This window comes from Cavia porcellus, unplaced genomic scaffold (genome assembly GCF_034190915.1).
Source record: "Cavia porcellus strain 051 isolate PalLab524CR breed Dunkin Hartley unplaced genomic scaffold, mCavPor4.1 scaffold_18, whole genome shotgun sequence".
Lineage (NCBI taxonomy): Eukaryota > Metazoa > Chordata > Mammalia > Rodentia > Caviidae > Cavia > Cavia porcellus.
The window spans coordinates 13573467-13600350 of NW_026947501.1; the positions used below are offsets into that span (position 1 = coordinate 13573467).

A 26884-nucleotide genomic window follows, 5' to 3' on the forward strand; every position below is an offset into this window, starting at 1 on the left:
TACAAGAAATACAAAGAAGACCTAATGCCGACACTCCTCAAACTATTCAATGAAATTGAAAGGGAAGCAATCCTTTCTAAGTCATTCCTGGAAGCAAATATTACTCTAGTACCAAAACCTGAGAAAGACCCAACTAAAAAAGAGAACTATAGACCGATCTCCCTAATGAACACAGATGCAAAAATTCTCAATAAAATATTGGCAAATAGGATCCAGCAAATCATTAAGAAGATTATACACCATGACCAAGTGGGATTCATCCCAGGAATGCAAGGATGGTTCAACATACGCAAATCAATAAATGTAATCCACCATATCAATAAAGCCAAAAATAAGAATCACATGATCATTTCTATAGATGCAGAAAAAGCCTTCGATAAGGTCCAACTTTTATTCATGATAAAAACTTTACAGAAAATTGGAATAGATGGTCTTTACCTCAATATAATAAAGGCCATTTATGACAAACCAACAGCCAGCATCATACTGAGTGGCCAAAAATTGAAAGCCTTTACTTTAAAATCAGGCACAAGACAAGGATGTCCTTTATCACCACTCCTATTTAATATAGTACTGGGAGTACTAGCCAGAGCAATTGGGCAAGAAAGAGAAATAAAAGGGGTAAAGATACAAAAAGAAGAAGTTAAATTATCATTGTTTGCAGATGACATGATACTCTACATAGAAGACCCCCTAAACTCCATTGAAAGACTCTTAGATACAATAAATAAATTCAGTAATGTGGCTGGATACAAAATCAATACTCAGAAATCAATAGCATTCCTTTACACGAACAACAAAATCACAGAGAGGGAAATAAGAGAAACTGGACTATTCACATTAGCAAGCAAAAAAATGAAATATTTAGGAATTACTCTTACGAAAGAAGTGAAAGACTTATACAGTGAAAATTATAATACACTGAAAAAGGAAATTGAGGATGATCTCAGAAAATGGAAAGACTTCTCTTGCTCATGGATAGGAAGAACAAACATTGTGAAGATGGCCATTCTCCCAAAACTATTATACAGATTCAATGCAATCCCAATAGAAATACCATCAACATACCTTATAGATCTAGAGAAATCACTCCTAAATTTCATCTGGAACCAGAAGAGACCTAGAATCGCAAAGGCAATTCTAAGCAGCAAAGACAAAGCAGGCGGCATCACAATCCCTGACTTGAAGTTATACTACAAAGCAACAGTAGTAAAATCAACATGGTATTGGAATCAAAACAGAGCCGAAGATCAATGGAATAGATTAGAAGATACAAGCACAACTATAAACACACTCACCCACCTTATCTTTGATAAAGGAGCCAAGCAGGTTCATTGGAAGAACTACAGTCTCTTTAATAAATGGTGCTGGAAAAACTGGTTCTCCATTTGCCGAAAACTAAAGCTAGACCCATGTCTATCACCATGTACTAAATTAAAATCTAAATGGGTCAAAGATCTGAATATTAAAACAGAAACGCTAAATCTATTGGAAGACAAATTGGGTAGAAACCTTGGAGACATAGGAGTAGGTAGAGAATTCATGAACAGGACTCAAACCACACAGGAAATACTTCCCAGAATCAATAACTGGGACCACTTCTTATTAAAAAGTCTCTGCATGTCAAAAGAAATCTCCAGCATAGTGAAAAGAAAACCCACAAACTGGGAAAAGATTTTAGTGAACTCTCTCTCAGACAAGGGACTCTTGTCTAAAACATATAAAGAATTAAAAAAAACTCAGACCTCCAAAATTCAAAGATCCAATCCAAACATGGGCATCTGAGATGAATACGCAATTCTCAGATGAAGAATTGCAAATGGCAAATAAATACGTGAAAAAATGTTCATCATCATTGGTCATTAGAGAAATGCAAATTAAAACCACACTGAGATACCATCTCACTCCTGAAAGAATGGCCAGGATCAAGAAAACCAACAACAAATGCTGGAGAGGCTGTGGGGAAAAAGGAACTCTCCTGCACTGTTGGTGGGAGTGTAGACTGGTACAGCCTTTGTGGAGGTCTGTCTGGAGATTTCTCAAAAAGTTGGGACTGGAAATCCCATTTATTCCAGCTATTCCACTTCTAGGCATATTCCCAGAAGAACTGAAAGCATCATACCACAGTGATATATGTGCACCTATGTTTATAGCAGCACAATTTGTAATCGCCAGATCTTGGAAACAACCCAAGTGCCCATCAACTGAGGAATGGATAAAAAAGTTGTGGTATTTCTATACAATGGAGTATTATTCAGCTATAAAGAAGGATCACATTGAGATATTTATCAATAAATGGGCGCAGCTTGAGACCATACTCATGAGTGAAATAAATCAATCTCCCATGTGTGAATACCGAATAGTTTCCCTAATGTAAGTAATGATTCAAATATATAAAAATATGTGGTAATCATGATTCCCCATTATGTGGCCTTGAAGCAAATGTCCATCACAGGGCTTAGGAAATGATGCCAGGGCAGAAGAATGCAACTCAGGCTCTTCTCTAAAGCTGTACCCACCAGGGATTTGGGATTTAGGATGTGATGAGTGCCTGGGAACAGGGCACAGGGCCTTTGGGTTGGTTGGGTATTGAAGTTCCCTGTGTCTGGGGCACGAGATTTTCTCAGAGTTGGGGAGGTAAAGGTTCTGGCAGGTGAGGTCGCCATGGAGAAGAAACAACACAGAAACAACATTAGTAGCAGCAGGAAGCAAGCATCTTTATTATCCAGAGTGTATATATTGGCCGTTGTCAGGCATTACATTCTTGTGTACTGTCACAGCCTAAGCACATTCATGGTTGTCTATGCTAAGTCTTGCTTATATAACTGTGTCTATGGTGTGCTATGATAAATGGTGAGGATGTGTCCTTACAGGTCCTCCAACCCTTTGGGGGTTGAAGGAATGTGAAGTGGTTTCCCACAGCCCACCCCCTCAAAGGTTAGGAAACTGTGCTTATTGTAATGACCCATCGGGCAGACTCATGCCCACAAAGACCACTAGCAATGAAGGTAAGGACATAATACCACTAATGCCATCACAGCACAGCTTATGGCCACCCAGAGCCAGGTGGGTCCCAAGGACTCACAGAACTGCACGAGCAGTTCCTGCTGCAAGGCCTGGAGGGCAGAGAACTCCACACCCATTTCTTGCAAGGCTTCTTTTCCTGCCTCTGGTGGTCAGGGATATCAACGACAGATTCTACATGCAAGAGGGTGCAAGTATCTCCTTCTACGTGTAGTTAAGCATTTGAGAAATTTATCCATGAGCAACATCAAAGCCTGGCAAGTGACACTTAGGGCCTGCGTCACCAAGGGTTTCAAGCTGGAGGGCTGGATCTGTACCTTCTGGTCCTGGTAGCAACACAGACACCAGATAAAGCAACCAGGCCACCTGTAGAGTATGGTGGCACCTGTTGAATATGGTGGCACCTGTAGTACAGTGTCCCAATAGGGCGATATGTCTGTGATGATGGGTTTGATAGTGCCCTGGATATATAGTGCCCTTGGGAATCCCAAGGTGCAGTGTCCTGGTCAGTGTGTGGATATTTATAAGCAGCGCATGGCCCATATTTATAGGCAGCTCATTGACCTATGAGGCTTCCACAGTTAGCCAATCAGTGGACACTAGCCTGGTGAGCTTGTTGCCACCCCAAATGTTTGTCTTATTTATCAGTGATACATGGTAACACAAGTAAAGTGGTACCCACTCATCGTGGGGTGCCCCAATTCTGTCTTTACCTGTTGAATACAAAGTGGGGTTGCCTCCAGTTACGCTCCTTGGTTCTCTGTCATCCACCCCCAGCCACTGTGCATAATGGGCCCCAGTGCCTGTGGTGTGGGCATGTTCTCCGAATCAGCACCTTGATGGCCTGGCGTCTCTGTTCCAAGTCTGCTGCTGTCAATCAGTTTATCAAAGATTGTCTGCTCACAGGCTGTTCTTTGCACATTCTGTAGAACTTGTCACTTAGAGGATGTGCTGGCTTGGATAACCATTGGGACATCTCCTGAGGGTTCAAGTTTGTGTTATCAGCCCCATTGTCCCACAGCTGTGACATTCAGACTGGGACAGTTTCCCTCACCTTTTGCTTCAATTGTTTCGCCAGCTCCCACACTCCATGGCAGTGTAGGCTGCACACATGTGTTACACGTAGAGATGGGTGGTCCCTCAAATCCCCCTCCTTGGACTTAGACCTCCTTCATCACCACCTTCTGTCAAGTAGCAGGCCCCCCATGAGAACTTTCATGGGGACTGTAGTGGTTACGGATCCTTAACCACAGGAGGAGGTGGTGCTCCCTGGGTCATGCAAGGTGACTTCTGCAGGAACCAGCCCTGATTCCAAGTCCTCCATGGGTTTGTGTTTCTATCATTTCTAAGGCCTTCAGTATCTCCTTGTGTGTCAGATGGACCCCTTCCCAGTCTCTGCATATATCTCATCATTGTCAGTTATCAGGTGAGTATTCACCCCACAAGGAGATACCAGTTATTATCTTTTGAAAAGCACTCAAGTGTAGACTTTCTCCTTTAGGTCAAAACACATTGGTATTGGTGAGGAAGGAGACTCTTTCTGCCTTGCTAGTGGTACGTTCACTTCAGACACCATTTTGGTAGTTAATTTCAGAGTAACACATCTGACTATCTTAGGATCCTGTGCATGAAGTCCTCTCTATTTCAAAAAGAGAATTTTACAACATATTCACATCGACTTTGTTCCCAATAACTGAAAATTGGAATGTAAATACCGAATAACAGCTGAATGAATAAACAAACCACAGTAAGCCATGCAATGAGATTGTACTAAAAGAGCAGAGGAAAACACTGTACGGTAATCTCAGGATGATTATGCTTGGTTAAAGAAGTCAGAGGGGCCAGTCACTATATATATTTGAAAAAATGACAACACACATGTGAGATAGAAGGCAGATCAATCCTAGCTTACCTGATACAAAAGATAGAACTCTGTTCTCTCAGAGTTGCTGTGTATCAGGAATCCAGGAGGCTTTGCTGCCATAAATGCTGCTACCATAACTGCTCAGTGAACCGATCTACAGACTCAGTGGAGACACCAATGTGGCAGAATCTGGTCTCAGGCTCTGTCCCTTGCTTACAGGCAGGACTCAGGACAAAAGCCTGATGTCTCCTCTGTTTTCCTTTTTCTTGCTCAAGGGTCATCAAGCTATCCTCAGGGAAGCTGCAGAGATGGCAGTGGCTTCTCCAGAGCCAGTGATCCAGAAGGGAGAAAAAAGCATCAAAATACTAGAATGGAGGAGAGAACAGAAGAGGGAAAGAGCAGGAGGTTGGTCACAGTTATTTTATGTGTGCACCTTAGTGGTCGCATCACAGGATGCCTGTGTTCTGTTAGTTAAGACTGAGTCAGGGCTTGGGGATGACCTCAAGCTAGAGCCCTTGTGCATCATGCATGAGTCTCTGGGCTCACTTTCATCATTGCTACTGAAAAGTAATAACAACAACAACAACAACAATAAGTCACTACGTGAGGCCAATAGTAATGGGAATGGGCTAATAAGGATATGGCTGTCAGAAGATTAGTAAGGGTGTCAGCTCTTGAGCAGGAGCATGGGCCTTGTGGGTCACAAGGTGTGAATATAGAAGCTATGGAAACAGATTTGGGGGTGTAGGTCCATCTATGGTGCTTGCTTAGCCTGTGTGAGTCCTGACTTGAGACCATAGCATCTATACATAGAAGAAATGGAGATGCTTAGGGGACATAAGGATGGCTGAATCGATGAACTTCTGTCCCCTCCTGATGCCACCGGGAAACATGTCCAGGAAGTGAGTGTCATTTCTACCTCCACACAACAGGATCCAGGCCAGTGTACACTGTATACCACATGCATCCCACCCCTTCCTGGATTTCACATCTAATTCTGTATACTGCATACACATGACAGGCCTCAACCAGAAGAGTTCTTTATGTATCATGGATATTAATTTCATATTCGATATGCAATTTGTAAATATTTTCTCCAATTATGTGGATGGATTGTCTTTACTGTTTTGCTTTGTTTTTTTGTTGTTTGTTGTTGGTACAATGAATGGAAATCAAGGCCTTGCACTTTCCAAGACGGTGCTGTGCCTCTGAACTACATCCCCGGCCTGTCTTTGCTCTTTTTAAAAAGTTTTTAAATTTTTGTTTTTATTACTAGGTATTTGCAATACATGATTACATTCACCGTGGGGAGTTGGTACATGTAAACCACGTAGCTTGGTTATTTTTTTTTATCCCCTTTCCCTTCCCTCGATTTTCCTTCCACTTCTTGACCTCCTGCATTTTTGCAAAAGTTCTACTTTCCTACTTTCCCAAGACAAAGAAAGAAAAGGGACATGCACAGAAGAGAAGTCACATTGTCGTTATTCATGGATGACGTGATCCTGCACAGAGAAGATCCAAAAAACTCACCAAAAGACTCCTAGAATTAACCAAATTTGGTGGGATAGCAGGATATAAAATCAACACAAAAATCAACATGTGTATACACAAATAGCTTCTTCTTACTCTAGAAAGAATAGCTATCATTAAGAAATCAAATAACAAATACTGGCAGGGCTGTAGAGAAAAAGAAACATTTTTAGAGATGATTTTTTGTTTTTGTTTATATTGGTGGTTTTTAGGTACTTGACAATGAGCCAAGGCCCTCAGACCATCTTTTCTTTTGTTTTTTATTTAGAGTTTGGGTTACTCATATGAGAGAAACTATGTGGTGTTTAAGTTTGTATATCTGGTATGTTTCACTTCACACTGTGATCTCAAGATGCATCCATTTTCCTATGAGTGACTTTCTGTGGTCTGATTGCTCTTGCATATGTTTTAGATACTGAACATGTTTTGAACAGGAGTAGTGAAAGTGGAAATTGTTGTCTTTTTCTGGTTTTCCCCATTTAATATGATGTTGGCATAAAGGTCGGCTGTAAGTGACTTTTGTCAGATTGAGATAAGGCCTCTCTATACTTTTTAAAATCATGAATGAATGTTGGATTTTGTCAAAGGTTTTTGGCTGTATCCATTAAAATGAACATGTGATTTTTGACCTTGCTTCTATTTATTGATGTATTACATTTATTGATTTGTGTATTTTGACCCATTCTTGTATCCTCGGGATGAAGCTTGCTTGGTTATGAGGCATGATCTTTTTGATGATTTGTTGCATTCTGTTTACCAGTGTCTTGTTGAGGATTTTTATCTAGGTTGATGAAGGAGATTGACCTGTAGCTCTCTTTCTCAGTTGGGTTTTTGTCTGATCTTGGAGTCAGAGTAATACTAGCTCCCAAGAATGACTTTGAGGGTATTCTTTCCATTTTCATTCATTAAAGACTTTGAGAAGTACTGGTATGAGCTCTTCTCTGAAGTTGTTTTAGAATTCAGCAGTGAATCTATCAGGGCCTGGGCTTTTGTTAGTTGGTAGGGTTTTATTACTGCTTCAATTTCATTGCCTGTCATTGGATTATTCATGGTTTTTACATTTTCTTGGTTTAGTTTTATCTTGGTTCGTATGTATCTAGGAATATATTCATTTCTTGTGGATTCCTCAATTTAATGAGTACAGGTCTTTAAAGCAGTAGTTACTAATAATCTGAATTTGGCAGTAAAGCATTGTGATGTTATTCTTTGTGTGTGGTGTGTATGTGCGTCTTTTTGATACAGGGTCTTGCTATGCAGTTCGGGTTGGACTTGAGCTCACTTTGTAGCCCATACTGGTCCCAAACTCACAAGGATGCCCTTGCTTCAGCCTCCCAAGTGCGGGGATTACAGTCATGAACTACCATGCCTGGCACCTTTTTCATTTCTACTTGTATTGATTTGGCTTTTTTATTTTTCTTTTTGGTAATATTGGCTAAGAATCTGTCTATTTTATTATTTGAAGAACAAACTCTTGAATTCATTAATTCTTTATGTTTGTTTGTCTCAATTCCATTAATTTCTGCTCTGATCTTTATAATTTCCCTCCTAGCACTAGCTTTGGATTTGGGTTGTCCTTATTTTTCCAGGAACCTGAAGCACATCATTTGGTTATTTGTTTGGGCTTTCTGTTTTTCTGATGTAGGCATTATGGCCATAAACTTCTCTCTTAGGACTGTTTTCATTGTGTCTCACAGATTCTGGTAGTTGTACTGACATTATTGTTTGAGTCTAGGAACTAATAGGAACTAATTTCTTTTTCTTTTCTTTTCTTTTCTTTTTTCTTTTTTCTTTCTTTTTTTTTTTTTTTTGTACCAAGGATCAAACTCATGACTTCATGCTTGCCAGGCAGGGGCTTAAGCTGCTGAGCTAAATCCCCAGGAGGAACTAATTTCTCGCTCAGTTTCTTCTGTGACTCATTGATCATTCATGAGTATATGCTTGCATTCTTTCTGTGCTTTCCTTTGCCATTCTTTTGTAGTTTCAGTGCACAGTGATCTGATAGTATGTAGGGTAATTCTGATTGTTTTGCACTTACTTATTTTATAGGCTAGTATGTGGTCTATGTTGAAGAAAGTTCCATATACTTCTGAGAAAAAAACATATTCTGTTGTTGAATGGGATGCTCTATAGATAGCTATTAAATCTTTTTCATTGAAAGTTTGGTTCAACTCTGATATTTCTTTGGTGATATTTTGGCGAGTTGATCTATTTGTAACAATAGGATATTGAGGTCTCCCCACTATAATCTTGTTGACATTTATCTGATCTTTTATTTCCATTTGTTCAACAAACTTGGTTGTACTGGTGTTTGGTGCCTAGAGGTTTGCAATTGTTATCTCTTCCTGATGTGTGTGTTCCCTTAACTGATGTGTGTGTAGTGACTCTCCTTAACTCTTCTGATCAGTTCTCACTTGAAGTCTACTCTTACATGTTCTCTAGTTCCCACTGCATGGAATACTGTTTGTCATGCTTTGATTTTTTGTCTGAGCTACGTAGTAAGACCCTGTCTCAAAAAGAAAATCAAGAGAGAGACAGTGAGAGACAGAGAGAGAGAGAGAGAGAGAGAGAGAGAGAGAGAGAGAGAGAGAGAAGGAAAGAGAGAAGAAAAGAAAAAGTCCAAAAAAAGTCCCCTGTGCTTTTGAATGAGTCTTTTCTTTCCAGGGTCTGCAGCTTTGGCACCCAGCAAACATGGGGAGGGACAGTGAGGCATTGTTGAGACCTGTTTTGCTTCCGCACTTACATTTCTATATGAATGCTGGACGCTGCCCTGCCTTTTCTGCTGGACATGGGCAGTCAGTGGTGTCTGCCTTGAGGCTGCGCTCAATCTAGCAACTCCCACTTTCCTTGTCCCTCTGTGTACCCCAAGTCAGTTTTCTCCCACTAGCTTTTAGCCTGTGGATTTGTGAGGTGCCCCCACTCCTGCTCCAGAGGCCCTTTATATACCCAAGGCCATGGCAACCACCCACAGGGAGCCTCATCCTTGCTCATGTTACAAAACAGAGCTGCTGACCTCTGAGGAAGATGTAGGTTGGTTGGGGAATCAGGCAGTCTGCTAGACTTAGTGCCAGCCCCTGCACACCCAGCCCTTCTCTAAGCCACACTTGCCTGGTCTGGTTTCTCAGCACGGAGTTTGGGACACCCACATCCCTCCTGGTCTGAGCTTAAACTCCCAGGGGGCTCTGGCCAGCCCGCACAACTTCACTACTATCTCCTGGGGCCATCTCCCACCCAGTCACTGCGGAAGGGTGACACCACTTCTGCTCTGCAGTTGCTCTGGGCTCAGTCCCAAATAATTAATCCCTTCCTCAAACGGCTCTGGATTAAATCCTCTCAAATGTGGCACGCACTGAACTGCACTTCCTCCCCAACTCCATCCTGCTTTACGAAAGAGCCGCTTTCAGAATAAAATACTGTGTTTTTGCAGTTTATAGTAGCTGAGGGCATCTCTCAGTGTCTCTCCCTAGAGTCACCCCATCTCTCCTGGGCAGATGCCCCTCCCAGGAGCTCAGGGGAGCGTGGAGCCCTCCCCATTCCTGCACCCCTGCACTGGTCCCTCTCTCTGGCTTTGCGGTTTCCAGTCTTCCTAGCAGCTCCTTCCCATTCACCTCCTTCCTTCTCTTCTCTGCTGTTGTTTTGACTCTAGACCCCGGAAGTCCACACTTTGTTGGCAGCCTCTACTCCACCATTTCAGGTTTCCTCCTTTTTACTTTTGATGATGTTCTTTGATGCATAAAAATTTTAAATTTGATGAAGTTCGATTCATCTTTTTGCTGTTTTTACTGCCTGTGCTTTTCATGTCATGTCCAGGAAATCACTGCGGACACCAATGACATTCAACTTTGCCCTTTGTTATCTTCTAAACATTTTATTCGATTTTTCTTTTTTGGATTTCATTGCATTTTGAGTTAGGTGCCACAGGTGCCCTCCTCACATCTCTAGCAATCGACAGTCGCCTTTCCTCCTTTCCAGTTCAGCTCTGCATTTTGTATTTTCATTATGTTTTTATCATGCATGTTTTCAGGCTTGAAGCTGTAAAGACTTCCCTGTGAGCTCTGTTGAGCAGTTTAACCAGAAATGTCAGATTTTTGTCTTGCTTTTCTTATATTTCAAATACATTGTGACCACAGAGTTCCTATTTGGGGGATTATTTGTTCAGTTTCTCTGGTCATGGTCACAGCTTATGTGAAAGGGCGAGTGGCCCTGGGCTGAGAATGACACAGGACAGGGGGCGGCTGTGAGTGGAGGAAAATGGGAAGGACCTCTGGAGGGAAGATGGAGCTGCGCTCCTCAGACCGTGTGTGTCAGAGTACTGGACAGTAACCAAGATGCGGCGGAGGGCTGAAGGCTGTGGCTGGTGCTGAGACACACATGGACAAGCACCAGCCCCGTATATCCGCATCTCCTTCCACCCTGCTGCTCCCTTGACTGCACATGTGTAATGCCCAGCTTTTCCTGCAGAAGCAGCTCTAAAGGGGAGAAGAAACGCCCTGAATAGCTCCAGGCATGACCATATGTCCCATGAAACACACAAAGAAAGATCAAAACATGTGAATGTAAGAGGGCAATTCAGATGAACCTGGGGAAACAATGGGATTTCCAGAGCCTGAACACCCGGAAATGTCACTTTCATGTATTTATCCATGCTCCATGCACCCACCCATCATTCTACCCATCTATTTAGAGGCAACCCTAGCATTGCAAGGTGAGGAGTCTCATCAACCTCTGGCTAAGGTCCAAGAGCGGCTCCAAACTGAGCATAGTGGCACTCGCCTATAATCCCAGCACTTGGGAGGCTGAGGAAGGAGGATCATTGCAAGTTAGAGACCAGCCTGGCCTACAAAATGAGCTCAAGCCCAGCCTGAACTGCACAGCGAGACTCTGTCTCAAAAGCACATTAAAAAAAAACAAAACAGGGGTTCCAACCCCACCCCACTCTTTCTACTTGCAGAAAAACCCAAGTGGAAAGAGGAGTTCTGTTTTAAAAGTCCAGAGTCCTAAGTTCTCCGCTTGGCTTTGTAGCCTGACTGTTCTGAATCTCAGAGACCTCCTCAGCTATAAAACGGGACAGTTAACAGAGCATGGGTGGAGACTTTCCAGATTGAACATTCCAGGTCAGACCCTTAAGCCACTGATGTCATAATACGGAATTTGCTTGTGAATGGCACAAAGCTCCTCCCAGCTCTGCAGTTCTCTTCATCATGGGAACAAGATGGACTCATCCTGGATTTTCCCTACTTGTGATTCTGTACTATGGGCAGTTCTTGGCACGATTTAGGATTGTGGGTGATGCAAATTTAGGTGTGACTACAGACCTAAAGGACCATGGGAACAGACAAGGGCTCTGGGTGGGGACAGGGGCCCCCAGAATCACATAACCCCCTTCCTGCAGCTGTGCCCTACAATGAAACTGAGGCAAAGCGGTTCCTGAATTATTATGAACAAACAGCCAACACTGTGTTGAAGGAGTTTGTGGAAGCCACTTGGAACTATGTCACCAACATCACCAAGCCAAATCGAGAGGAAATGGTATGGTTCCACCTTCCTGCCGCCTACTCTTTCTGTCCTTTCCTCTTCTCGGGGGTTATTGGGGATTAGGACTCACACGTGCTGACCCCTGTCTAGAGTCAGAGGAAAGAGGGAAGCTGCGAAGCACATGTTAAAGTGAGCTGCAAGCTCCAGGTCTCTTAGTGGCCCCAAACTTGTTTTACATAAGAGTCTGATGGTTCTTCTTAGTAATCCTCTTAGTAAACCTTCAATGATTTTGGCCCCTTAAAATGGGATTTGGGAGTGGGAAGGGGAGTCATGGCCCTGGGAGTTCAATGGGGACACCAACTGCCTTTCTCAACCTGCCACAACAAATGTGGTGACCTTCTTTCCAGCTTCAGAAGGAACTAGAGAGGTCCCAGTTCATGAAATACTTTAGCACCCGGGCCCACCTGTTTAACATCACCCAGATCCAGGACCCAACGGTGAAGCGCATGCTGAGTAAACTGAAGGAAATTGGCAAGGCGGCCTTACCATATGAGGAGCTTTGGGAGGTGATGGACAGAGCCCCAGGACTCCAGGCACACTTGCCCTAGCCCAGGGATGGGTGGATCATACCTGGTGGGGAACCAGTGTCTGGGGCAGAAGGTGAACAGTCAGAGCAGAAGCAAACTTCCTGTATGGGAGGAGGGTGGGTGTTTGAAACAGACCCATCCCTTCTGGTTTGTGGAGTCAGTGCTACTGGCAGCTCAAGGCACAGGCCTGTCCTGGGTGACACTTGTCCCCCCAGTACAACAAGCTTGTGGCCTACATGGAAACAGCGTACAGCCTGGCCGAAGTGTGCCTGGATGAAGGGCCCTGCATGATCCTGGAGCCTGGTAGGTGCCCAAGCCCTGCCCCTTCTGGGGCTCCCCCAAGCCTAACTGTGCTCCCTTGGAGAAAGGCACCTGGGGTGGATAATGGCAGAGGTGGGAGCGACATGGGAGTCCCATGTGTCTTCTTTTCTGGACACAGACCTCGAAGAAGTCATGGCTACCTCCAGGGACCACAGGGAGCTGCTGTGGGCCTGGGAGGGCTGGCGGGACTCTGTGGGTCGCCAACTCCGTCCCATTTTCTGGCGTTGTGTGGAGCTCAGCAACAAGGCTGCACAACTCAATGGTGAGCAGTCTGGATGCAAGTGGGTCACAGGAAAGTACTCAACAAGGGGCAAAGTTGAGTCTTCAGAGGGAGGCACAGGATCCCAGACCCTCAGGTGCAGGCCTGTAGCTGAGCCCCACAAATGTCAATGGAGTAGCTACTGTGTGCTGGATGCTACAGAGGTTCTGAGTCTAACTAGGTGAAAAATAGAAGCATGCTTGTCCTGTGGGCTTGAGTCCTATAAGGAAATACCGTGGTCAAGACACACTCGTCTTTAACACCACTTATGATGATGGTGCAGAGATGGTGCTGAGGGAGGAAATGAGGAAAGCCTCCAGCACTTACTCATGCACAAAACACGGCCAAGAGCCAGCCAGGCAGGAAGAAAATGGCCCGCACTGGGAAGGTGGCAGAGTTTGGAGAATCTGAAAGAAGTCCATATGGCCACTGGGCTGTGGTTGAGGGAGGGCCCAAGCTGGGTGACAGAGGAAAGGAGGCTGCAGGCATGGTGAGGATGAGGAGGGACTCACTGTGAGCTAGAGAAGGCAGAGCCTTGAAGGCATGGAAAGGAGCTCACACTGGGGCTTCGATTCACGCTTTTCCCTCTCTGATCCGACCCAACATGGATATCGGCCTTGGCAGGTAATAGTCCCATTTTGTAGATGAAGATCCAGACGACCAGGGAGCTTGAACAGCTTCCCAAAGAGGCACCTAGGCCTCCTGCTGCAAGATCGAACTAAGTATGGTGAGTGCCTGGCAAGTCCCCTCTCCTGCCCTAGGGTACAAAGACATGGGACAACTGTGGCGTGCTAAGTACGAGTCAGACACCCTGGAGCAAGACCTGGAGCAGATTTACCAGGAGCTGCAGCCTCTCTACCTAAATCTGCATGCATATGTGCGCCGTGCCCTGTACCGCCACTATGGGCCTGAACTCATCAGTTTGCAGGGGCCTATCCCTGCCCACCTGCTGGGTAAGGGTCTGCTGGTGTAGGGATGAGTATTCAGTCAGCAGGCAGACTGTTGTCACCTCCTCTTAACCCTTCCACTCTCCTTCCAGGGGACATGTGGGCTCAGTCCTGGAACAACATCCTAGACATGGTTCTGCCTTTCCCTAAGAAGCCCCTCGTAGACATCACACACATGATGAAACGCCAGGTCAGTGCTTGGCCCCTGGATGTCCCTACCCTCCAGTCCCTGGGACAATAGGGCAGTGTACATGTTTTCCCTCCCCGCCACAGCACTGGAGATCTGAGAAAATGTTTGAAGAGGCTGACAAATTCTTCACCTCCTTGGGGATGCTGTCTGTCCCACCCGATTTCTGGAAAAAGTCAATGCTGGAGAGGCCGACCGATGGACGGTCGGTGGAATGTCAGACCTCTGCCTGGGACTTCTACACTGGCAATGACTTCAGGTAACTATCATCAACATGGCCAGCTGCTAGAACTACAATTCTACATCCTCGTCCCATCCCACATCTGCCTGTCACAGCCCACATTAAGGGAGGAGTCAGGACGGGAGGGCCCAGCCAAGGGAGGGGAGATGTAAGCCAGAAGTACAGAAGGGCAGATGGACGTGGAAGCCATGATCTTGGTCACTGATTGGATATAGGGCCTGGAGTGGGAAAGACAGCAACCAAAGCCCTCTGATCCCCAGCCTGTTCATGCCAGTTCCTTAAAGAGATCTGAACTGAGAAGTTTACCCATCTGCCCAGCGCATTTTCATGCTCTTGATCTTTGTCCTTTAACTCTAGGGTCAAGAAATGCACTGAAGTGACCCTAGAAGACATGCTGTCCGTCTTCCACCAGATGGGTCATATCCAATACTTCATGCAATACCAGAACCTGTCTGTAATCTTCCGGGAAGGTGCCAACCCTGCTTTTGAAGAGGCTGTGGGGGCAATGGTCACACTCTCTGCCTCTTCCCACAGACACTTGTTCAGCACAGGCCTGATCAACCTCCAGCAACAGGACTCAGGTTGTGGGGACCAAAGGGACAATAGGAAGGCAGCCTGAACCTGGGGTTGCAGCTTGAGGGGAGTGGGTCGGTGGGGCCATCCAGGGAGGGAGAGCTCTGGAGCTACCCACTAATTGCCCTGACCTCATCCCCAGAGGAGGAAGTCAATTACCTGATGGGCATGGCCCTGGAGAAGATTGCTTTCATCCCCTTCAGCTATCTAATGGACCTGTTCCGCTGGAGGGTCTTCGATGGCACCATTGACAAGAACATCTACAACCAGGAGTGGTGGAACCTCAGGTGGGAAGGTGCTGCCCTGGCCTTTCAGCTCCATCCCCACACATGGTGTAGGTAGAGCTTGACCACCACTGCCAGAGGGTGGTGTTGGCCTCGCCTTTAAAAGCAGAGTGGGGTACAATGTTGGTGACTCTTGGGCTTAGAGAAACCCCAAGGCAGTGTGGGATGTTTGCTGCCAGCAGACAAAAGCACCCATGCTGTAGTGCACAGAGCCAGTGTGGGGAATCCTGAAGCCTCATTCTGAATCTGGCACCAGCACTGAGCTGGTCTCAATCTCTCCAGCCTCAGTCTTCTTTGTGAAAAAGGCATCCTGACAGGCTTCCCCTGTTCCTTGGCTGGCTAGGAAACTCCCATCATGATTGCTCCTGGAATTCCTCAAGAACAGAACATTGACCGCCAAGCAGGCCCCCTTACCTCCTTCCTACCTTCTTCCCACAGTGAGGCCGGGAAGACAGATGAACAGGGCCTCAGCTCTGTCCTCTGGGAAAGAGTGGCCATAGCAGGGAGGCAGGCTCCCTGCCCTGACACACAGGTCTGGCTGCCAGAGGCTTGGCATCCCAAAGCTTTCAAAGGCGTTTGCCTGCAGTCAGGCAGGTCATTTTGGTTGGATATTAAATAGGGATGAGCAGAGCTTCTCCCTATCCACCAGGTGTCATAGTGACTGGGTTACGGCTGCTGGACAGGATGACATGGACTACTGTGTGAGACCTGCAGCTCCTCTACTACCACTCTGTATTGTCCTCATTCAAAATGATTACTTCCCCGCAGCAGTGTCCAGCACTCACAGAGGTTACATGTTCAGGTCGAGGTCACACCCCAGCAGGGGCAGAACTGGGTGCTCCTCCTCCTCCTCTTGTTCTCCTACCCCCGGCCCGTGATTTCAAGTGCAGGTCTCTCTGGTGGAGTCCACAATGCCCTGACTTTGTTTCCTCCAAGAGCACTTCCCCTCACTACCCCAGCTCTCTGAGGCATCCAAAAGGAGCCCTGTTCTTTCTCTACCAGCCACACTCACCTCCAACCAGCCAGTGAGTTCCAGGGCTGAAGGAGGGTTTGCTGCCTGGGCCTTGAGCAAGGAACCTCCAGAAGAACCTCCCAACAGTCTACTCACCCCGGGATGGTTCCCCGGTACCAGTGAACCAACAGTACAACACCAAGTCTCCCAATGACGTTGTCAAATGTCACATCATTTTACTCCCCGTTTTACAGTCATTGTATACGAAGGCTCAGTGACAGTCAGTCCCACAGTCTCCCACAGCAGCACAGTGCAGAGGACCAGCACAGCCTCATGCAGTCAGTCTGCCAGTGACTAGTGCTGGGTCCTAAGTCCACTTTCTTGATTTCTAAATCTTGGTTTCCTCATCGGTGCAAAGGGCACAATAATAGTAGTACCATGCCACAGGCGTGTTTCTCTGGTGTCTTCTTAGCACTATGTACTAGAGGAAGTTACCTCATTCCTGCCCCATAATCTGTTCCCTTTCATTAGGATGGATGCAAGCAGAGACTTGGCCTTGCTCCTTTCCTCTGTGACACCTCTCCAGAACCTAGGCCTGTGTTGAGAGAGTGCAGGAGTCCATACACACAGCTCAGAGCGCAGAGGAAGTGCTCAATATTATCTGCTCTTATGGTTTCATTCTGATTCCCAATCCAAAGTGTTTTCAGTTGTTTAATGAATGAAAATATGTCGACTATTGTCTGCATGCCAGGTCCAATTGCAGTAGACCACCCAGGTCCTTTGAAAAACCGTATGCTCTGAGATCCTTCAGGGACCTCTACCAGGACCTTGCTTTTCTCCTGCCAGGTTAAAGTACCAAGGCCTGTGCGCACCTGTTCCTCGGACAGAGGACGACTTTGACCCAGCTGCCAAGTTCCATGTTGCTGCCAATGTACCCTACACGCGGTAAAGCTCTGGGCCTTATCAGCAGAGTCAGCTCTGGAGGTGGGCTTTGGGAGGCATGGGATGAGGCTGCCAATATCTAGCAAGGCCCTCGGTCCAAATGCTACCTGTTCCTCTGTCTACCTTTTCCCACCAGATTGCACAGCCTTCTTAGGTCTGTGCCCTGCAGGCCTTTGGGTTTCTCCGTTAGATCCTGTGTGAAGGGCAGAGAAGGTGGGAATATTCTAATCCAAATCCTCCCTGTTGCCCAGGGGAGAAAGGAAAGGGGAAGGTAAGGGTTGGGGTCACCACTGGTTCACAAAGCTACACAAGGAAGGTCCTTGTATTCTAGGCCAACTCAAGACAGGCCTTGCCCAGGCAGCCTGCACCAGGTGGTGACTGCTGGCATGCACCCTTGTGGCCTTTGCAAACCGGAGCTGCCTAGGCTGAAGTGGCCTGGGGTTTCTCAACCCTGATCCTATCCCCCAACCTTCCCTTGTGTTCCAGATATTTCGTTAGCACGGTGCTCCAGTTCCAGTTGCATGAAGCTCTGTGCAATGCCTCGGGCTACGTGGGTCCACTGCACCAGTGTGACATCTATAGCTCAAAGATAGCTGGGAGGATCCTCGGGTGAGTGGCCTCTTCCCTCATTTGTCCCCAGCTGCTCTGTCTCCCTTGGAAGCAGCCCTGCTCAAGGCCCCCTTTCCTCACCCAGCCTCCTTGGGCTACCGGGGCAGAACTTCACTGAGCTTCCATCCTGCTGCTCCATCACCCTCATGTCAGACTGCACTCTTTCCTACATGAATTGGAGCACATTGCTTCTTGCTGACCACTTTATGGTCAGACACTATTGGACCCCTTCTGCTAATAACCACACACACAGACATACAGACACTCAATCAAACCATCTCTCCTGCTCTGTGGTGTTTCCTTTTGTTTCATTGTGCTCTTGAAGTAGACCAGGAGAGGCTGGTGAACCTGAATGGAGAGCACAAAGCTCTTCTTAAGACACACCAGGCTCTCTGATGAGTGTTCTTACTGTTTTATACTAGTAGCGCTTAGCTTTGCGAAATAAATATTACTATTTGTATTTTACAAATAATGCAACCAGAGGCCAGGGAGGCCACAGGATGGCGACTCCCTGATGCAGCAAGAAGCAAAACCATGCTTTGAACCCAGAACTGATTCCAAAACATTGTCTTTCACACTGTTGCCTCCATCAGTTAAAGGGTAATAGCCTTGGTGAAATTAACTTCAAGTCTACTTCAGCCACTGAGAGGTGCAGCCCGTCCACTGATGTGGGCTTTTTCCCACTGATTTCCACCATTTTCAATGTGTCTGTTTCACTAATTGGTCAAGGTTGCTTTAAATCTTACTCATGTTCCCAGAGGATTCAGAATGTCACCTAATTTAGTATCCTCTGCATACTTAATGAGCGTACTTGTGAGTCTACCATGCAGTATGCCTGTAGCCAGCAGGCCAGATGGAATTGCAATGCTGGCTCCCTGGGCTTTACTCACAGGACGGGATGAATCTTGCATGACCAACATCTCCCTTGTCTATTTGTTCTGTACCTTTTCTTACTATGAGGGGGCATTCTGGGTGATTCCTAGCTTTGAGCTTTTCTGAGAATCTTCAATATAAACGCACCTCTCTACTCCTTGTATTCTTGTCCCCTCATGTATTCACCCAGCAAAAATGTACTTGTGCCAGTGCCAACCAATCACCCTGAGTCCAGCAGGGGGAAGCAGATCTGAAATAATTAGACTCCACACAATGAGAGAGGTGTGGAAGGCCTTGGTGGAGGGTTAAAAGATTGTGTTTGGAAAACAAGGAAGGATCTCTGTACCAAGAATAGCAGATGTCTGTTTTCTTTACATCAGCTCACTTTAATTCCTCCTTCTCCCACCTCCTTGCTGGGGCATTAGACCTTGGCCATTCTCACCACTTCCGTCCTCCACCCACCCTGGGTGTAGAGGGCTGTCAGGGTCTGACTGGCTCCAAAGTAGACGACCAGTCATACCCCACCCTCACTCACCAGTCCTGCTATATCGCCATCGAGACCCCTGATCCAGGAAGATACTGACCCTTCCAAACTGACAGCTTCAAACATCACTTTCTGGGCAGTGGGAGGATGAGAGGCTCCTCAGAAATGAGGATATTACAAGTTTGTGAACATTGAAATGGCAGCAAAGTGGAATGTGGGCTGCACGAGGGAGAGAGAAAAGACAAGGTGGGAATTGGGCAGGAAGGAAAAGCAGCTGTTACTGCACCTGGCCAGGTTGGCCTGCTGCATTATACACCAATCCCTGAGCAAGAGAGTATCATAAAAGAGAAAGAATGAGAGGAGTCACTCAACTCTCAAGGCTAGGACATGGGGATATCCAGAGCTCAGGCATGTTGTAATTGGAGGTTAACTAAAAGTAGGGGTTGGGGAAGCAACTTAGTGGTAGAGCACCTAACATAACAAGCACGAGGCCTGGGTGTAACCCTCAGGATCACCAAAGATTTAACCTAACAGGCATGAGGCCTATGTGCAATCTTCAGGATCACCACCAAGGATTTAACCTAACAAGCATGAGGCCCTGGGTGCAATCCTTAGGATCACCACCAAAAAATAAATAGATGAATAGATAAATAGGTTCATTTCAAAGAGTTTATTCAGGATTTCTCTCCGTTTCACAGCAAGGCAGGAAAAAGAAAGGTTTCACTGCTCTTTTGCCTTTTGTGAAATGAAGTCTTGCTGTGTACTCCTGGTTACTTTGAAACTCTAGACTCAAGAGGCCCTTCACTTCACCTTCCAAATTATGTGGAACCATAGGGAGCATTTCACTGAATCTGATATGCCTAATGCATCTTAAAATTTGATTTTGCTACCTTTGACTCATCCCCTTCCATCCAAACACCCTGCCCAGGCCCTAGGAATGGAGAATCAAAGTGGACCCCATTCCCAAACTCTCTCTACCTCACCCTGACAGCTGTGGAGGGTGGGTCTGGCTTTGTTCAGGAGCCTGTGATTGTCACTTTAGACTTGGTCGTCCCAGGCAATGCCGGCTGACAGCTTTGCAGTCTCTGGCCTCCTGTGCTGTCTGCACCAGGTGCAGGCTTGGCTCAGCTCACACATCTTGCCTCATCAACCTATAGTCTTCTTTCTGAACAGTTAGATTTTCAGTAACTGAAGCTTCCCTCTTCTATCTTTTTCTTTTTACCTAAGATACAGCATCCACCAAACCCTCTACTCATGGGTTTTGTATTTTGCTTTTTTTTTCAATTGTAGCAGGTTTTTACCTTAATCTTTTCTTTCAGTCTTGACCATCTTTTACCTTAATGTTTTGGGACCATATCTACATTTTTCTGCAGGAGGGTCTGCCAAGAATCCACTAATCTTTAGTTTACCAACCTCATTCCCTCCCAGTTATTAAGTGATGTGTATAAGTTTTTGCAAGTTACAAAGTTCTCCTCAGTCATTATGTGATTTAATCCTCACTGTGGGGAAGTTTTCATGGAACCCATTTACTGAAGAGAAAATGCAGTCCATGAGAGGCTTTAAGTTGTATACCAGAAGTTACACATGCAGAAGTAGCAGGGCTGGGTTTTCATTCTGGGTCTGTTATTCCAGACTCTGTTGGTTCCATGTGGGCCTCCAAGCCTCACCTTTTTATTGGTCAGATCAGGGAATGACAAGTTGAGAAGGACCAGCATCTCTACCAGTCACTGCCCTGCCGTGTGTAGGGTGAAGAGCCTGGAGCCCTGGCTTTGGCATAGCCTGTACCCCTACTGAGCAAGTGCAGTGGGCCAAGCCAAGGTTCTACGACCTGCTACCTAGTGCTGGGTGTGTCTTGAGACAGCAGAATTTGTGTAGTGCTTCAGGTGATACACAGAATATCTCCCACATTCTTGAATCTTAAACCTTCCTAAACTCTGTAAGACCAGAAAGGATTGAAGAGCTGCTTCTGCCCACTGACACTGAACACTTCACAGGAAACTGTGGCTCACACTTTGTGTCTACCTGATTCCGGGAGAATAATGATCACAACTGTTTAATAAACATCAGTGGCAGTTAATAGTTAACATTTATTGCCTCTCAGCATTGTAGCAAACCTATAAGGCAGATACTGGTATTATCTTGATTTTGTGAATACTGAAGCTGAGGCTCAAACAGCTACTAAGTGGCTGAGCTCAACTTCAAACTCAGATGAGTATATTTCAAAGCTGGTGATTGTGTCCACTATGCTGAGCTCTGTGGGAGGAGTCTGGCTGGCAAAGCCTGGAGGGACACCAAGTAGTCATAGAAGTACTTGTGGACACACCCCCACACAGCCTTACAGTTATCCTCACATCCTCCAGGAATGCCCTGAAGCTGGGCTCGAGCAAGCCCTGGCCAGAGGTTCTAAAGGAACTGACTGGGCAGTCCACTATATCTACCAGTGCCATCATGACCTACTTCAAGCCACTGCTGAACTGGCTAGTGGTTGAGAACGTGCGACAGGGTGAAATCCTAGGCTGGCCTGACTACACCTGTTTCTTTTCAGGTTAGTTAATCTGATTCTGAGCCCAGCCTTAGTGTAACCCTAAGCCCTAACCTGCTCTGTGCTGGGCCATTCTCTATGCCAACTCAGCCATAACTCTCATTGCCCAGCTTGAGTGGGCACAGCCCTGCTGCTGGCTAACTTTTCTGTACTTGGCCTGAGTATAGCCATGCCCAGCCCTGGCTCAGTTGCTTCTTGCACACCAGCCAGATTGCCAGGCTGGTGTCTGAGCACAGGGTCAGCATCTTGCCTCCTGACTAGGTTCCCTGGTGTATGTCACCTTACCTATGCCCATATCTTTCTCTTCCTTCTATTCTTTCACATCCTCCTTTTCACCCATGACCTGAGGTTGACAGACAAGTCCAGTAGCAGTCAGATCCCCCCAACAGCCACAGGAAACTTAGGGCCCACTTGCTAGGCCCACCTGTTCTGTGAGATGTTCCTGTCTTCCACAGAAAGAGGTACAAACAAGGTGGCATTACTGGGCCTGCAGATGAAGCCTGACCAGGTTACATTCCTGCTGTGGATACTTCTGGGTGTGAACTTTGTCATGTTCCTGGCACTCCTGGGCCTGGCCTACAGGTTGTACTTCCTAGAAAGATGGTCAGGCGACCAAGACGTCCTGATATTCAGCACCCTGCCTTATACTTACTTCTTGGGTGTGCGCATGGAGCCCCGACAGGCTGCTCGAAGACAGTGGATCTTGTTGGGCATCTTTTTGATCCTGCTGCTGAGCACCATCAGCCTAACCATTTGGATTTCCACACACAACCGCAAGATGTCTTCACAAATGAGAGCTGACTAGTAGAGCAAGGACTAGTCACCAATGACACTGGTGAGGCTGAGGGACAGGGAGGGCCTGAACCCAGGAGAGTGGATGGTAAAGAGGGAAAAATCTGAAGGCATAGTGCCCGACTGGGTGCAACTGCGGCAGACCTGGATACATGTGGTGCTTTGATTGTGTGTCTGCAAACCCAAATGTGAGGCTCTGTGCACAGGAAATAGCTCTGTGTTCCAGGCCACACTAGCCACCCTCCCCAAGGTTCAGGATCCACAGTTTTATTTAGCTAGTAGCTGTGTCCTTTGAATTGGCTTCAACCCCACAACTGATTCTTCAAATAGCCTAGATTTGGCTTACCAATGCAGATATGGGGTTTGGAGGGTATGTGGGACTTGGCTGGGTCTGCAGAACCCTAGAACTCTGTTCTAGTAAGAAAAAGCACCTTGCTTCAGCCCCCTTACAAAATGGCCCCAAGTAGCACTGGACATTCCTTTAAACTTGGTGATATCTAGTTCATAAGCACTGTGTGCCATGCACCTCTTCAGTGATCTGGCCCTGTGTTTGGCTGCATAGTGTGCTGTGGTCCTAATCAGTTCTTTGTTGGCCACGTGAGATCAAAGTAGTCTCACACACTGCCCAGTGGTTCTCCCTAACCCAGCACAGGCCCTCTCGAATGGAGACAGTGGGTAGCTGGGCATTAAGCCAGGAATGATTAATGATTGACTTCTTTAATATTTAAACACAGCTCATCCCCAGCCACTCTGTTCCGGAGATGGCCTTGTTCAACACACACACCTGCCCCCCCTGGCTGGTTGTCCTGGGGACCAAGCAGAGGACAAACAGCACCTTTCCAGGCTCAATAGGGGTGGGGGAAGATAGTGAGAAGAGAGCTGTAGGAGGATGTCTGAGACATTAGTGCTCTAGGAATAGGCCTGGGAAAGGATGGGGTAGATCCCTTCCCTCACCCTTTCCAACTCTTTCTTTCCAGTTTGTTGGCCACAGAGATAGAGCACATCCAATATTTTTCAACTCACTGTCTGGACTAAGGCTCCAGGAGTCCTGAGAGCCACTGTTTGTCAGGAAATAGGGGAAACTTGAGGGGAAGTGTATTATAGCTAGAAAACACAGAGAAGGTGCACCAGGGCTATTGCTAAGTTAATAGGAGGATGGCCAAAAATTGGACCAGCTCTCCCCAGATTAAGGATCTGAGCCTTAAAGTTACAAATTCAGGGCACAGAGGTCCAAGACAAGATCTCTATGGCTCTTATCTCTTCTTATATATATCTCTAGACGTGTTCCTATGTTGTGACTGAGCCCATGCATTTCCCACTCCAAACCCCAATTCCAGAGCACTTTCATTTGATGTCTCTGTGGCTGTTTTTACCTTGCTGTACTGTAAAATTCTTATTTTTGCCAATGATTAGCTGTTTAATATCCACACCAGGAGTATATCCCTGTGTAACATTTATAGTAAGCAAAAATGTTTGAATGAGTAAAAGAATGCATGGATGTCCCACTGCCCAAATCTCTCCTCAGAGCTCAGCATCCTACACACTGAGCCTGTGAAAACCACCCCATTTTTTTCTTCTCAGCCAGCCTGACCCTCCACACACAGGGGAGGCCAGGACACTTTTGTCTTTCTCCAGGACGCCACACCAGCAGCCCTCTCATCTCCCAGCTACAGTGGCCAATGAGGTTTCCATCAGGCATTGTGGTTCTGCGTGGCAAATGCACACCTACCCAGGACCTGCAGGCTTCACCAGACTCCAGCAAATGCCTCAGTGACCCTTTTTGGCCATCCTCCCCCCATCACCCCATCAGTTAAGCTTTATTTTGCTCAAATATATCTTCCCAACTTGGTTGCCTATCAATTAAATCTAGATACTGCAAATGGCAGCAGATAGTTTTTATCGGTTGACCTTTACCCCTACTACCCAGCTCACCCGCCACCCCCGGGCCATCATCCTTAGCCTTTGCTTTAGGCACATGCTCCATTTTGAATGTCTGCCCTCCTAGCTCAAAACTGACCACCAAACCCTCTGCAGCATTCCAAGCCCACCAAGATGCTCAGTAAACAGTGCTCTCCCTTATCCTTCTCTCCTAGAGCATCTCTTTCAATAAACCTCTCTCCATGCATGCATTTCTTCTAGTACCCTCATTTGCAGTCAGTACTCATGCAGCAGTGGTCACGTACTAATATGTGGTTTAAAATCTACCCTTTCAAGCAATGTCTGCATGCTAAGAGCTCTCAGGCCTCTAAAGAAGGCACTTTATTGCATATTTTATGTACACTCGTGTGTATTACAGCCCAACTCCCAGTACTGGGCTTTGGCTGAGTTTGCTACCACGCATAGAGGATGAATACTGGAGCCTGACTGGAGGCTACTTGTCACTGGCTGACCAAAAAACCTAAGTGTGTCATGATCAGGGACAGGCCCAGAGGTCAGACTCTGGGCAGAGCCTTTAGCAAAATACTGCCTGTGGCCCCAAACAACTTCTGCTCACTGTCTCCCAATGTTCTCCTGTATTTAACGGGAGAGAAAATTGCCCTTCAGTACCCTAAAGGGGCTCCAGGAGGGACTGAGGCCTCAGAGGATTCTTTCCCTCGCCAGGCCCAGTGCCATACTCCACACCCTGGGACTCATGACCCAGTTTCTACCAGGTGGGCCCGAGAGAAATTGCTTAGGCTCTGAGAACTCCACAAGCCCAGGTGCGCGCTTATTTCAGCACCACAGCACGGACAGCTCCCGGGCAGCAGCAGAGGGGAGGAGGCAAGGTGGGTTGCTGTTGTGGAAAGGGAGTGGTAGGAGAGGGGCTGGGAGAGGCGGGGAGGACTGGGGAGGACTGGGGAGGCCAGTGCTGGCTGGCGGGTGGGTCCCCGGAGCCTAAGGCCCTCCCCCGGGGTGGCGCCCACCCCGAAGTGGATGCCACGGAGCCCCAGGACAGCCAGAGACTGCAGGGAGCCTGAGGAGCCCTTAACTCTGGGTTGGGGCCACGGAAAGATGCCAGTCTGTAGGGGCCAAATTGCGCCCCAAAACACTTACCTGGACACCATCATTCGCAAGTTCGAAGGCCAGAGTGTGTGTGTGTATTGGGGTGGGTATGTAGGAGGGGCGATCCGGAGTCCCAGGTCGGTGGCAGAAGCAGTCAGATCCCTTTACTAACTTACGTTTGGGCAAACAGGGGAGCGGGTGCCATTCTGAATGCAAAACCCTTCTCTTTGAAGCATCCTAAACACGTCCAGCCTGGAATAGGCAGAATGTAGCTCCTCCCCCTCTCCGCAGAACAGTTTTCTTGGTGCTCAAATCCAGGCTTCCTTTGTAATCATGACTCTGCCTTTCCTCTCCAGACGTTACCCCCAACTCCAAAGGTTTCCTTGACTCCTTCCCTTTCTCCTGGCCCGGCTGCTCTCCCAGGTCCAACTCCCCACTGCTTACATCCCTGCTCTCCTGGCCCTTCTTCCCTATCCTCAGGTCTTGAGCCTTTCTCTCCCTTCACCAATATTTGCTGCCCTACTCTTCCCACAATCCCCAGGACCGAGCCCCCTCTCCTGCTTTACTGGTCACCATCCACCCCCCTTCTCCTTCACCCTCACCCCTTACTCTCAGGAGGAATGACTTTCCCCTTGAGCCCTTCCCCAACCTACCTCCCCCCCCTTCCAGCCCTGCTCCCTCAACTAAATTCCCACATCTAAACTCCCTTTCCTGCTGCCACGGTCCCTATAATCTTTCCCTGCCTGAGCCCAGGGCTGGCTTCCAGTCTCCCTACCTCTTGCCTCCCACCCCAGGCTGTAAGTTTCTCATAGCCAATGCTCAGATGAAGAATTGTGCCATCATTTACCCCAATGACAGCTTCTGTGAGCTCTTCGGCTATTCCCCAGTGGAGGTGATGCAGCGACCGTGCACCTGCAACTTCCTCACAGGCCCCAGAACCAGAGTAGTGCTGTGTCCTGCCTGGCGCAAGGTCTGCTGGGAGCTGAGGAGTACAAGGTAGATATCCTCTACTACCAAAAAGATGGTGTGAGAGACAGTTGGGCTAGGGGCACTTGGCTGGCCTCTTCTCATTTTGCACCAGATGACCTGGTAAATCTAAGGACAATGGTCCTGGACAAATCCTACTCTCTGTCTCTGGACCTCAGTTTCCTGACTGGTAGGGGACAGCAATGAGCTTTGGATGCTCTGCTATCTGTGGTCTTTTTCAGAGGCTTGGAACAGGGACTCATCCAGCAACTGATAGGGACCTGGGGCAGAGCATCTTGCCCCATCATCCCTCCCCTTTGTCCTTGGTCTCCTGGTTTTCCACTTTGTCACTGTCAGCCCCAGCTGTCAGGCAGCTGCGATGGAAATTAACCTTTCCTCATCTGAGTCTGCTCTGGGAATTAGGGGAGGAGTTACCCCTTCAAGGTCTGTGCA

The 26884-nt window shown here is 47.0% G+C and overlaps 1 protein-coding gene across 1 annotated transcript; it reads left to right on the forward strand.

Annotated features, from left to right (window-relative positions):
- Positions 1-11585: 11585 nt before the first annotated feature.
- LOC100735910 (angiotensin-converting enzyme-like protein Ace3) lies at positions 11586-24548 on the forward strand. Its single transcript, XM_013150041.3, has 15 exons — positions 11586-11716; positions 11808-11944; positions 12298-12456; positions 12693-12780; positions 12917-13060; positions 13819-14010; positions 14097-14194; positions 14278-14450; positions 14790-15013; positions 15148-15292; positions 17088-17186; positions 17670-17792; positions 21510-21694; positions 22147-22526; positions 24119-24548. The coding sequence occupies exons 1-14, from the start codon at positions 11617-11619 to the stop codon at positions 22494-22496; spliced, it is 2217 nt and encodes a 738-aa protein (XP_013005495.1). The 5' UTR covers positions 11586-11616; the 3' UTR covers positions 22497-22526; positions 24119-24548.
- Positions 24549-26884: the final 2336 nt, after the last annotated feature.

Excerpts from the sequence above, each read along its gene's own strand:
- LOC100735910 (XM_013150041.3), top strand. The coding sequence starts at position 11,617 with ATGGGAACAAGATGGACTCATCCTGGATTTTCCCTACTTGTGATTCTG. Across the intron at positions 14,195-14,277 it reads CACACATGATGAAACGCCAG|CACTGGAGATCTGAGAAAAT; the intron begins GTCAGTGCTTGG and ends TCCCCGCCACAG. Across the intron at positions 17,793-21,509 it reads ATAGCTGGGAGGATCCTCGG|GAATGCCCTGAAGCTGGGCT; the intron begins GTGAGTGGCCTC and ends CACATCCTCCAG.